Source organism: Hippocampus guttulatus, chromosome 9 (assembly GCF_054856545.1).
Source record: "Hippocampus guttulatus isolate MCC_2025c chromosome 9, RoL_Hgut_1.0, whole genome shotgun sequence".
NCBI lineage: Eukaryota > Metazoa > Chordata > Actinopteri > Syngnathiformes > Syngnathidae > Hippocampus > Hippocampus guttulatus.
Genome location: NC_141269.1, coordinates 623402 through 636605, shown reverse-complemented (window position 1 = coordinate 636605; position 13204 = coordinate 623402). Strand labels below are relative to the sequence as shown.

At 45.6% G+C, this 13204-nt stretch overlaps 1 protein-coding gene across 1 annotated transcript in view; it reads right to left on the bottom strand.

Moving 5' to 3' along the window:
- The window catches only part of mad1l1 (mitotic arrest deficient 1 like 1), a 30489-nt gene extending 22584 nt beyond the window's left edge, over nucleotides 1–7905 (bottom strand). Inside the window, exons 1-9 of the mRNA XM_086119503.1 lie at nucleotides 7634–7905; nucleotides 6461–6616; nucleotides 6249–6389; nucleotides 5609–5788; nucleotides 3718–3842; nucleotides 3558–3639; nucleotides 3351–3481; nucleotides 2406–2520; nucleotides 2229–2290 (exon numbers count right to left, since the gene is read on the bottom strand). Coding sequence (XP_085975629.1) covers nucleotides 2229–2290; nucleotides 2406–2520; nucleotides 3351–3481; nucleotides 3558–3639; nucleotides 3718–3842; nucleotides 5609–5788; nucleotides 6249–6389; nucleotides 6461–6607 — 983 coding nt within the window. The 5' untranslated portion in view covers nucleotides 6608–6616; nucleotides 7634–7905. The remainder of the gene's footprint in view (nucleotides 1–2228; nucleotides 2291–2405; nucleotides 2521–3350; nucleotides 3482–3557; nucleotides 3640–3717; nucleotides 3843–5608; nucleotides 5789–6248; nucleotides 6390–6460; nucleotides 6617–7633) is intronic.
- Between the last annotated feature and the right edge of the window lie 5299 nt (nucleotides 7906–13204).

The window sequence follows — 13204 nt, the reverse complement described above, 5'->3', positions numbered from 1 at the left end:
TTTGATGGGATGCTCAGTTTTGCGGATCCGTTTGCTTTCACGTTTACCCAGTCGGGAAAGCACAAAAGCGTAAAAGCCTTTGCAATTTAAGTTTGTCGAATGGTCTCCAAAATGGCCGCCTCAAAGCAAAACGGCCTTGTGGGCTGGTCATGGCTCCTTGAGACTTGATTTGCGAGAGATGAAAAATTCCATCAGGCTCATTTAAACTGCCTTATGGGGGACGACATTTTCCTCCCGAAAATCGAAAGGGCGCAGCTGAGCCAAAATGGCCGCTTCAAACGAAAGCGGTAGAATTCCTGCGTCTTGCGGGCCTGATCTATTTGTTGATCTGCTCATGATAGACATGCCGACCCAACGTCGTGATGCGGAGTGAAACTGGCTTCGGGGCTCAATGTTGACAAATTTTTGTTTGTTTTTGTGTATGGGCGAGAGAAGGAGTGCAGAACCAGGAGTGCGCTTGAATGTGGCGACCTTACGCTTGGTGCTACTTCAAGTCAAGTACAACTTTATTGTCAAATACTGTATATGCTTGCGTTGGATTGAGATCTTTAGTCGTTGCCGTAGGTTAACGGCAAACTGTAACTTTTATTGTTGCGACAATATCCATCACATTTCATTTTGAGAGGTAGTGGATGGAATTGTTAAATGATCGCGTTTTACTGTGATCAATTTAGATCGTTCCGTCACCTTTGTATTTAAAGCGTTTGGGTCGTTTGTTTTTTTTTTAAATCGTGTTCAACCACTTTTGAACTGTAATGTTTCTGTAGGCTAACGGGATACGTTTTTATGTGCTTGAGGTTTTGGGAGGGGCTGACGCGGACGCCGATACAACTTACCGGCAACCGCAGCTACTTCAGTGATGGTGAGCGGCCATATTGCGGAAAGACGTTTGTTGTTTTCATGTTGACGCGTGAGAGAGAAAGTTCATCTCGTGAACCGATTGGCTGCGCATCGTCGCCGCATTTTCCTGGGGGTGTGGGAGCATGTCCGACACTCGAGCCAATCCTAAACTTGCGGTTTTGGTGCAGACTTTCTTTTCCCATTAACCGCAAAAAAAATGTCAGGATTACTGTAGTCTCATATATACAGCTGAACGTAAATGGCTAGGACTGCTGCTGTTCTGGTCTTTTAAAAAACAAACAAACAAAAGGAGCCACTCTTCTTCTCGTATATCAATCTATTAATTCAATAGTACACAGGTGTCAAACTCAAAGCCGGGGGGCCAGATCTGGCCCGCCACATCATTTTATGTTGAAAGAAAATCAACTTCAAAAAGTGTGTCAACTTGCATGATCCTTCCTTTAAAAAAATAAAATAAAAAATAAAATAAAATAAAAGTACCGAAAATGTCAAATTGTCATGCGTCATAAATGACGTTGAGATTTTGCAGTAATTTTGTTACCCTTACAAGTAATAATGCGATTAAACTTTGTGGTTTCATTGTCATTACGGCCCTCCGGGGGAAGACGTAACTCAAAAGTGGCCCGTGACAAAGATGAGTTTGACACCCCTGCAATAGAAATACCTCCGGTTGAAGGCTTTTCTCAGCAACTCTTCAGTAAGACTCAAATAGAGGTTCATGACAACGCACAATTCATTCATCTCTCAATTTTTGTAATCTCTTGACAGCGCTGGTTATGGATAACAACACGGAAAGTAACCAAAAACCCCCCCAAAAAAACAAAAAACAGATGATAGTGTCGTGTCGTTCTCGTGCGACATGAGAAGTAACTGACGAAACGCATCAACATGGTGCAAGTCAATTAAAAGTTTATACTGTGTATCTTCTTTTTTGCCTGCTCGCCACGAGCACGAGTCAAGCTAAACACCTCGAGGCGATGTTCCATTTAGCATTCTGTTCGCATCACTGTCACACTTAATCACAGCGACGCGCTGAGTGCGCGTGCGCGTCAAGGGCAACTCGCAGTGTTTTATCATCTGTCAGATCTGCTCGGTTGCTCAAAGGGAAACATGCAATCATTCTCTCATTACCTGTTTGGACTGGAGAGCATTAAGACAAACACCACGCAGCTATTTCTCACACACACACACACACACACACCAATGCACATTATTGGAAAAAAGTCGTCCTTGAAACAGTTGTTTTGGAGAATTACCACAGCTCCATCTACAGGTCTCTTGTTACATGACAACGGTAAGGGCCCTTGGAGGGAAAAAAAGAGCACTCACGCTCTCACGTAGACGCGCTCGCGAGCACACACACTGACCTGATGTTGAGTCCGGTTGATTGGCCGAGGTTCTCCCATGCTCTGACCTTCTCTGTCAACTTCTGCATGGTGAAGAATCACGTCAAGACGACCGAGTGCCGAATAAATAACGTAGCGACTCATGCCTCTAAAATGACCCCAAAGGGCCGGGTTGAACTTTTTGGGGGGTTACTGTACCTCCTTCTCCAGTTCCACATTGATCAAATCTTCTTTGGTCTTGGCCATGCGCTCCAGCTTCCTTTTCAGGCCCTCTGCCTCTTCTTTCAGCAGGCTGCAGTTCTCCCTGCTCTCCCTGTATTCACAACGTCATCGACACTGCCGCATCACACGATATGTCGCATCCGGCGTGTGTTCGCGGTTCCATTTAGGAAGCATTATGAAACACAATATGCGCGGGTACTATTTGTGCCGCCTTCCTGTAGTATCTGTGACTTGACAGGTGTCTGCATAACTTTACAAGACGGGACCTGGTGAGTGATGTGGGCGTCGCTGAGTGAGAGTGTAGAGTTGGCTGGCTGCTAACCCATTAGCCATTTGGAGTGTTACGTGAGTCGGCGTGAGTTGTGGCCATCGGCAGCTTGGGTCTGAATGTGCTTATTAACTCTGTAATTCCACAAGACGTACTTGTACGTCTGTTTAAAATTAGGCCCCGCCTGCCAATGACGTACTTGTACGTTCAAGTCTTTTTTTTTTGTGTCGTAGAGAGGAGGAGGGTCTTATGCAATCTGTAAATGAGAATAAGCTGTTTGTATGCATTGTAAATCATGTTTAAAAAAGCGACCAGTAGGTGGCAGTGATGCCTCACGTGCTTGAAATGCATGCTTTTACAAAAAGCTTTTTCTCCGTTTTTTTTTTTTTTTTTTTTTGCCCAGGAATCAATGCGATGCAAAGTAGACATGCCGTCATGATGCACTTCATGTTCCTTGTCAATGATTCAAAACTTTCCCCTCAGTGTTGCGTGGACTCTTTCTTGCCGGCTCGTTGCCATCATGCCAACTTGTTACGACGACACGACTTGAATTTTCCACTTTGTGTTGAACAAATCTGGCAGCAATCCCGTTTGACCAAAAGGGCCCCCCTTTGATCCAATAAATGTACAGACTCTGAAAACGTATGCCCGACCTGAGGAAAATGTTCTCCTCTCGAAGGCGCTTGAGCTCCTTCTTCAGGTCAGGCACCCTGCTGGCCTCGTACTTGACATTCTTCACAATGGCGAAGTCTTGCTCCTGAAGGGACAGACGCCTTTCCAATTCCTTGCGGTGGGAGGGAGGAGAGACACACAAAATGGCAGCCGTCTGCAAAAGCTGGCTTATATGTGCGCGTGTGTACCTTGATCTTGATGACGTGATCCGAGCAGGACAACTGCGCCGCTTGCAGACTCTGGCACAGCTCGGACACTTCCTGGTACTTCCTGGTAGAAGAGGACCAATCAGGGGAAGGCGCTTCCCTGACATTCCAGTGGCCATTTGCTCGCTGCGGGAAGGAATACCTGCGCTGTAAATCCAGCTGCTCCTGCAGTGCCTGCTTCTCCAACTTCTGGGTGGAAATAACCGAGTCCTGGTTTTGAAGATTCTGCTTAAGGTCTCGGATCTGGTCCTTCAGGCTGATGAGGGTCTGACAACACACGTGGGCAAACGACAAAAGTTGTTTCTCGGGAGTATCGAGGGGCTGGGTCAACACGTGTCGCAGATTTCTGACCCCGCTTGTTGTGGAGCTACTTTCTATAATATACACTAAATGCTGGAGGGGGGGCCACAGTTTTGGACTGTGGCCACAATGTGACTACGCACTTCTTAACCAGATGGAGGACAAATTTTAAATATGGACAAAATACAGGCATATCATTCCCAACCCACAAAAACAATTTTGAGGTCTACTCAGGTTGTAAGACTGGGCAAGACCGGGTCAGGCTCTGAGCTGAGCAAATTCTCAAAATTGAGTGACTGTGTTCAGCAGTAAGTCGACTTCTGTGTGAGGTTTTGTTCAGCTTCATCAAAAAAAAAAAATAATAATAATAATAATAATAAAATATTTTTTTAAAAAAAAGTTGTTCACACAGGTATGTGCTGCCAAACATCGACAACGTTTGAGCGGCCTGGACGCGCACCTGGGCCATTGTGTCGGGGAGAAAACGGGCAAACTGCGCAGCACCCACTGCCGTATCTTTTTCATGCACAATGCAGTCGTTGTGTCATGCATTAGATGTACAGCCAAAAACTCCTCTGTCACGCTTAGGCTGAAGTCCACTCCGCGGATGAAAATTGACAACTGGGCCACGTCAGAAACGTCAGCGTTCTCATCCACAGTCGAGGAATATGCAATGACATCTTTTCCGTTTTTCACAAGCTGCTCTTTTAGATAAATGGACAACTGCTCTACTCGTTAGGCAACGGTGTTTCTGCTCATGCTCACGTTTAAAAAGAGTTGCTTTTTTTTCCGGGGCAAACTTCGTCACAAACTTGAAGCATAGTTTTTAATGAAATCCCCCTCTTCTTGTTTTTGTTTGCGCGTGTCGTTTCATGATGTCATCTCAGATTACACTCTTTCAATACCGCCACACTTTCTCCGCACAGAACACACACAAGGTTTTCCAGCTACGTCCGTAAACATGTACTCCGACTCCCACCTTGTTTGAAACCTCCGGTTCTCAGTGTCCACCTTCTGTTTTGCCATTTTTGATGGGTATCTGAAAGCTAACGTCGCTGTTATGCGAACGGCTGCTGCACTAATATATATGTCACCGTTGCATTGTGGGAAATGCAGTGTTGGTGTGTGTAAAAGATCTGCGGGCTGCCGGCTTGCTGCGGTCTGCAGGCCGGTTCTAATAATAAATCAATATCATCCCAGGGGCTACTGAAAACCTTCTCCGCGGGCCGGCACTTTGACATATGTGCTCCAAATGCATCATAGGACTCAGACTTTTCTGATCAGCGAGTCCCGCAGGACTCGCAGGGCTCAAACTGGAAAATTATCACTGCGCAAAGAATAATTGATTGAACGACTTGTGAGACTGCTCAATCCACATATCCGATCGCAGACACCATTTGCTGTGGGCAAAAAAAAAAAAAAAAAAAAAAAATCTCAATTATTGTCATAAAAACTGAAACACCAGGAGTTGACGTGATGTTGTTTTGTGGGGCTGATCAATCACTGCAATCAACTTCTGAAGCCAGTTGCTTTGGCAACAGTTGCAGCATCGCCATAATAAGCCCTGGAACACATTAGGAGTGGTCGGAATGCAGTTTTATGGGGTCGGTCAACCAGTGAATGCCACTTCTGATGCCGGTTGTTGCTGCACTCTTTTTTATTTCGGTGTAGGAAGCACATGGAAAGGAAAGGCATGAGAAATGGACCGTGTCCGTTCGTTCGGCTCCACGTACCTGGTTAGCGGCATCGAGTCGGGCGTCTCGCTCATCCAGCTTTTTGCCGAGGCTCTCCAGGTTCTTGCGAATCTCTCGGTTGGCCTCCACTTGCTGCGCCAGCGTCTTAACGAGCTCCGTCTCACGCTCCTCCGACTTCTTGAGCCGCGACGTCAATTCACTCTTCTTCTCCTCCAGTTGCTACGGGCAAAATAGAAATACAGTTGCACATGAGACTTTCGTTCACCCAAAACATTTAAAAGTGAAACACGATTCCTCGATTCAACGAGGTCAAATGAAGAAAAAATGAAAACATTTCACAACACGGCCAGCAGAGGGCTCTTTTGTATTTATTTTGTTTTCAAGTCGGGCTGCTGGCTGCTTGGATTACTCCGTTTCTGTTTATTGGAAAAACTCCTTGATAAATCATGAAAAAAAAAGATCTTGATAAATAAATCATGAAGTAAAATGCATATGATAAAACGAAATTTACAACAACGTTCTGCAAAAATTACTGGACTGGACTTGACTTTGTCTTAAAATGTAAACGTTGACTAATTGAACTAATGTGGGGAGTATCACTTCATTCCAAAAACCGAGATAAATCATTTTTTGCTGAAAGCCACAGGAACGAATGAGCGAGGCGCAGGGTGCGCGCTACCTTCAAGTTGCACGCAGTGTCACTGGCACTTCTCTCAAGCTCCACACGAACACGTTTGTGACTGAACTCCATCTGCTTCTTCTCCTGGTCCAGCTTCAGGTAGCGACTGTGCGACTGGACCTTCTCGGCCGCTTCTAACAACTAACAACGTTGGGAAGACGGGTCATGAATGCAAATCGCGTACCTACGAGTGTTGGCGTGTCTTCGCATACCTCCATGCTGCGTTTGTACCGGTTCTGTAGGGTGGTAGCGGCCGCCGCTGAGGGCCCCGGCAACTGGGGCGAACGTCCGGTGCAGTCGATGAAGGAGTTGAAGGACTTCATGGTGGAAAACACGGTGGTGTTCTCGTCGCAGTCCATTTTAAGAGTCTGTAGAAGCCAAATTCAAGCCAACAAGTCACAAACAACACCAACTAACTCCCGTTGTATTTGGTGCGTCACAGTCAGACACACATAGCGTCACATATATTTAAGAGATGAACATTAAGCATGAACGGGTTTTGCATCTCCAAACTAATCCCAAAGTAGAGCAGAGAAAGGTAAGAGCGCACCACATTTGCTTAAGAGACTTTTGCATTTTTCAGAGTTCTTTTAATGCAACGTTTCTCAATTTTTACTTGAGTGTTTTTGCAAAGGAAAAAAAGCTTCTTTTACCACATTACACTGAGCAAGAATGGATGGACGCTTCGGGAGAATTATTTATTGTTTGAGTATTTCCTGCAGCAGAAAATAGGGGGCACTTTTATCTCGTCTGGAGGCAATCAATACCTGGACGGCACGGAATTTCAAAGAAAAGAACACAGAAGTGAGGGCGTTTGGTCCCAGTGGCTCTTGTCCATCCCATCCTGCGGATTTAGGCCCCGTGGGTCCTTTTCTGAAGCCATAAACTTCAAACTCGCATCGATTCTGTCACGTCATTGGCCACTTACTTTTGACTCGGGTCAATGTTTGGCGGGCTTCTTTTTACTGTTAATTGAGTCATATTACCGTACAGTATTCCAAAGAGAGAATGGGCTGGTTATACTTGAGCACAATTTTGGGCTACTCTTGCTACCTCTGATTATTTCAGGAGGATTAATTAAAGACGCACTGAATCATGGACCAGTGGACACGATGGTGGAATCAAAAGGCAGACTTTCGAATGCAGGTCTTGTGTTTGGACCTCGTCTAACATTGTGCAAGTGTCCCCAAACCATTGCGGCCACATTTGAGACGTTATATGTTGAAATGACGCCAAAATGATCGAGCAGACAAAGCGAGTTCTAAAATGTCTAAAATGTTCGGACCGCTTTAGAATGTGTCCCAAGTGGCACCGCCATTCACCGCCAAAGTAAATTAAGTATCATCGGTCGTTTAATTACACGTTTGAACATTAAAACGACGTACCGTGTTCACTGCGGCGTCGTCCTCTTTGAGACGTTTATTCGATGTTTGGTGGTGGCGAGCTATGCTAGTTTTTTTAAGTTGTCTTGTTGGCCGGGCTGTAGCCTAGCTTGGCTACAGCGCGTAAAAAAAAAAATCCCTCCTGTTTGCCGCAAACCAACTGTCGCGAGTGTTGACAGCGAAGACGGAGATCTTTTTAAATATGAGGTTTTTCCAACACGCTGGCGACCTCAAGGAGGAGGAGTATGAAAGTCCCGTCAGCTCGACTAACGTTTGTGCGATATTTATTTATTTTTTTTAATTAAACGTACTTCTATAATCGTGACCGCGGTTGCCGGAAACGAGACCCGTATGTCGCAAAACAATTCGCGCTCACACTTTTTGAATCGATATAAATTGAATATGTATCGTTATTGACGAAAGCGTCGCTTCAGTATTCAAGAGAAACGACCAGATGTTCACTGACTTCACATATTTTTTAAATCGTATTATGGAGATTGTCAGCAAAAAAAGCACATCGATAATTCTAAAATCCGTCTGGACAAAATGGTTCCACTTCCAATGTTAGTCCAGTAGATGGCAGCAATGTAGATTGGACAACCGTGCCTTGTGGTAGCGCTGTCGTAACTGTGGAACAAAACCTAAGCGGCACCATGAGCATATGCCGTGCTTGACGCAGGACAAGGGTGCCAAAATCCGGTCCTCGAGAACCCCTATCCAATCTGTTTTAGACATCTCCCTCCTCCAACACATGCGATTCAAAGGACCAGCTCATCTTTGCAGAATTCTGCTCACAATCTTCATCATTTGGATCCGCCGTGTTGGAGGAGTGAGGCATCAAAAAGTAGGCCGGGCTCTCGAAGACCGGATTGGGCGCCGCTGACGTAGCATCTGATGGCGAGTGTGAAGTTGTCCTGAAAAGGTCAGAAGATGAAAAAAAAGAGTGGCGCTGTTCGGACTAATGACATCACCGCCTCTATTCCCAGCGTGGCTGTCGCTTTCACTTTGAGTCATCTCGCTCTCGAGAGAGGGCGCTGCTTATTTCGGCGACCTGTCCTCACTTCGCCCGCACCCCCAGTACGTCCTTTCGATGACTCACCTTCCTTTAACCCCATCAGGCTTCTCGCCACCTGCGCATTTTCTGCCCGCCGTTTGCACTCTGGAGCCCACTTCTTGGTCCAATTGTTGGGTTTGTGCTTTCTATATTACCGTCTGAATCACAGATAAACAGCAGAATTTGTCTATTTGTTGTTTTGCAGATCTGGTAAATCTTTGGATGCCACTCCTGACACCAATTTCAGTGGCTCAATTTCCCATATTACTCCTGAAGTTGGCTTTGTTATTTTGTGAGGATGCCAAATGCTTGGATCCCTCTTCTGACACCATTCACTACCTCAATATTTCCCACATTACCATAAACACCCCAGAAAAAAAAAATCTTAATATCAGTTTTTCGGGACGATTAATCTTTGGAATGGATACAATTGATGCGGCATTTTTTTATTTTATTTTATTTTTTGCACATGACTGTAGACATCCCCAAAATACAACAAGTATTTCATTTAGTCACTTTGAAGGGGTGGTTATTCCTTAGATCCCACTTCTGACGCCAATTATTGTGGCAATATTTTCCAAATTGCCATAAACAGCCCAGAAAAACAGAATTGCCTTCATGTTAATTTGGTGGGGGCGGGGGTAATCCTTGGATTCCACTTCTGACAGCAATTTTTGTTTCAGTGTCTTTCGAGTATTTCTGGAATAAACACTTGGAAACATCAAGTGGTGTTTTTGACATTTCGTGGGGTCGGTCAGTGATTGGATCCCATTTCTGACACTAATTGTTGCCGCAATGTCTTCACCTTGACTCGGAAAGTCGGAATAAGGATGATTGATGGATAGATAGAAAAAAAAGAGGGAGAGGCCTAGACCTAGACCTTTGTCATTTTGAAAGGCTTTTTGAGACAGGGGTTTTTGCTGCAATATTTTCTCCACAACTTGAATGGACTCTCACGATCACCAGTTGCCGGCGGAAACGTCAGACAAGCGATCGATTTTGAACAAGCGGCAACGTGAGCGCGGCTTCCTGAAAACCGGGAGACGGGCTCCATGGCCGCGGGGCTGAAGCCAAACGGCGTCGCCTCGGCAACAAACGTGAACACGGCGAAACCGCCGAGTTGAAAACCACGTTAGAAAACAACGCTAAAGACTTTAAGGGTCAAAGGAGAGGATTCATTATAGCGCTGATTTTATTGCACTCTCGTGAAAGAGGCCCGAGTCAATAGGCCGGCGCTCTCGTTCTCGCTCGCTCTCCGGCTCCCACGCTCTCCGCTTTTTTTTTCGCAGCCTGCGGGAATATTTTAGAAGAGGGGCGGCGTGCGCACGGGGGGGGGGGGGGGGGGGGGCCCTCACGTGGCCTGGCTCGCTGGTTTATTAGGGCGCGCCCTTTAAATTGTCAATACCGTCAAGAAAGAAAGACAATTCTGGCATAGGGTTGTACACTCTTGTCTTTTATAAACTTGTTTTACTGTTTGCAAAATGAAACGCAAAAAGAAAAATGTTGCAGTGGCATGAGCAGTCAAGACAGCTTTTGAGTGACGGACACGCTTTTTCTTTTTTAAACAAAGCACCAAGATACATTTGTGTCAGTGTCCACGGAAAGGTCATCTTAAGTCATCGTCCAAAATTTCCCCAAAATGTAATTCGCATCTCCAGAAAATGATTCGCATCCTCAATCGTGAAATTTCATTTGGGACAGATGACAGCGTAGCGTTCAACCTGTGACGGACAGGACGATTCTTAAAAAACCTTTTGCATGACAACAGCTGCCAATGATTCAAATCTTCATATCAGTCAAAAGAATGAGCGGGGGTACGTCTCGACGGTTATTTTTCATTGCTTTTAGATTGCGACAGATGAAGCGTATTGCCACGTGCATCGCGCGCGGAGGTTTCACCCAACAGATACCGAACGTGCGTCACGACATGACTGGGCGCGCTTGACTGGCAGGTGAAAATGAAGGGCTGCGGGCGAGTCCGGCGCACCGCGGACGAGGCGTGAGCGGGGACGAAAGAGGAGGCGAGGGAAGAACACAAGGGCAAGCCAAGGCTTCGGAAACACTTTGACGAGCGTCAAAACGGGAAGCGGGAAACGTGATTGCTTTGTGCGCGGGTGGATGGCACGCAGGAACCCTGCCCGACCTCCCGACGCCAACAAATGTTCAGATGCGGTCACGTGCAAAAGACGCGTGCTCGTAGAGGACCGCCATGTTGAGCCTGCGCGCCGTTCACGTAGGATTCCGTGGCGATGCGTTTGATTTGACGTCAAATTTTCTCCTAGGACAGAAAATGTTGCTGTGTCCCTTGACATGTGCATCTGCGCCAGATTTTGCATGCGCTCCCATGTGTGGATGTGTGGATATTTGCTTTTCAGAAATATTTACACCCATTTAATATTTGTCTGCATTGGTTCTGTGTTTTTGCGGGTTGTTGTCCCTGATATGTTTGTGTATTTTTCTTGCTTTATAGACACACACACACCCACACAAATATATATTAGTGCTGTCAAACGATGAAAATATTTAATCGCGATCAAATGTATAATTTCATAGTTAACTCGGAATTAGATGTAATTAATCACAGATTTTTATCTATTCTAAATTTCCTTTGGTTTCTTTTTCTCCTATTTTTCCCGTTTTGATGCTCTCATCAACGTGGAATCGTGGATCCGTTTTCTTTGCGCGATATGCAAATATTGTCTGAAACAACAATTTTGATTTTCAATTTTCGCTGAACATTTTTCACTTGGAGCAGTTACTCAAACGTGGAGCACATTTTATTATTTTAGAGCAACGTAACATCGGCCGTGACGTGGTGCCGCATTAATCTCGCGCTAAAAAAAAAATTAATCGAGTTAAAATTGTTTTAAATGAATGCCGGTAATAAAGTGTTAAACTGAAAGCACTAATATACTGTATATATACAGTATATATATCAGGGTCAAGGCTGGCTCTCTTGACCCTGAGTGCTAGAAGAGAGCAGACTTCAATAATATTGAAGTGGAAAGATATATCAGGGTGCGTACGTAACCAATCCTTTGCAGAAGTAATAATGCATGTGGACTTTGGCAATGAAAAACGATTCATTATCAGCCCCGAGCCATTTTTCATCCAAAAGAAAGAGCACGGTGATCCGTCCCGCGCTGATCAAACTCTTCCCTTATCACTTTGCATCAGTGCCCGGGGATGCTCCACTTTACAAAGTGTTCTTTCATTAAAGTGATATGAAAAGAAAAGGGAAGAAGAAATACCTGTGTCAACTGACCGGATTATCCGATCAGACGTTGACTCGCCGTGGACCGGCGCAGACGTCGGCAGTGCTCGAGCTCCTGTGCCCTTTGTTTAAAAAAAAAAAAAACATTGATTATACCGTAGCACATGGCAGTGCAATACGGTTTGACTTGTATAATGTATTCTGGTATGATTCGCAGGGTATGGTGATGTATACTTCAGTTACGTGTACAGTGATCCCTCGTTTATCGCGGTTAATGGGGACCGAATCCACCCGCGATAAATGAAAATCCGCAAAGTAACGACCCCTCCCCCATATAGGCGCGTGAACATGTGTATGAGTATACAAAATATTTACGAGGCCAAATTTAATGGTATCCATGCATGTAGAAGTAAATTTAGTAGTAATTAGCATGACTGAATGCTGTATCCTAATAGATTTAAACATGTTTAAGTTAGGTTAGTGTATGAATAACAAAATACAGTCAACATATACATGTAGTACTGTATATGTTACTCGATGTGACTCGCGGACCGTTGTGCTGACTTTCGCTGCTTCTCGCGGACCGTTTGCGGACTTTATGTATTTATTTCTTGATTTATGAATATGTTTGAAAAAATCTGCGATGCGCCAAAGCCGCCATAAACGAACCGCGAAATAGCGAGGGATCACTGAACGGGAGTTTACTATGTTAGCGTATAGCGTAGCTTTCCGTAGCGGGGGTTGAATAGTATTGTTGGGGTGCAGAGTATGTTGTACGGTGCGCTATGGTGTCGTGCGGCGCTCAGTTTAGCGAAGTCTACGATCTCGTAGTCAAGTGCGGTCTCGCGCAATGTAGTTTGGAGTCGCGTTACAGTCCCGTGTCTGTGGCGTACACCGTATCGCAGGTTTGCCGCTGACCGAATTGGGGCTAGCACGCTACGATACGGCGCAATGTACGCTAGTAAAAAAAACAAGAGTACAGTCCTCAGCGTTGAGCACATTGTATGGTAGGCCCGTACTGTCGGGTAGTGTGGTTTCAGCTCGCAAAGTACACGCTTTGGTACGGTCATGCGTCCGGCGACCTTCTCGCGACACCGCGGCGGGACATTTGGTTCCCAGCTCAAGCGTGAACAAACTCATTGACGGCCGGCCATTGTCATCTCTTCCCTGGCCGTAATGTCACACTGCGGGGAGGGACGCCGTCATCCATCATGCCGATTTGACGCCTGAACAAGTCGCGTAAGTTTCCCCGCATGCGACAAACACTCTCCGGTTTTCGCCGCAGGTGCATTTGGGTCAAACAAAT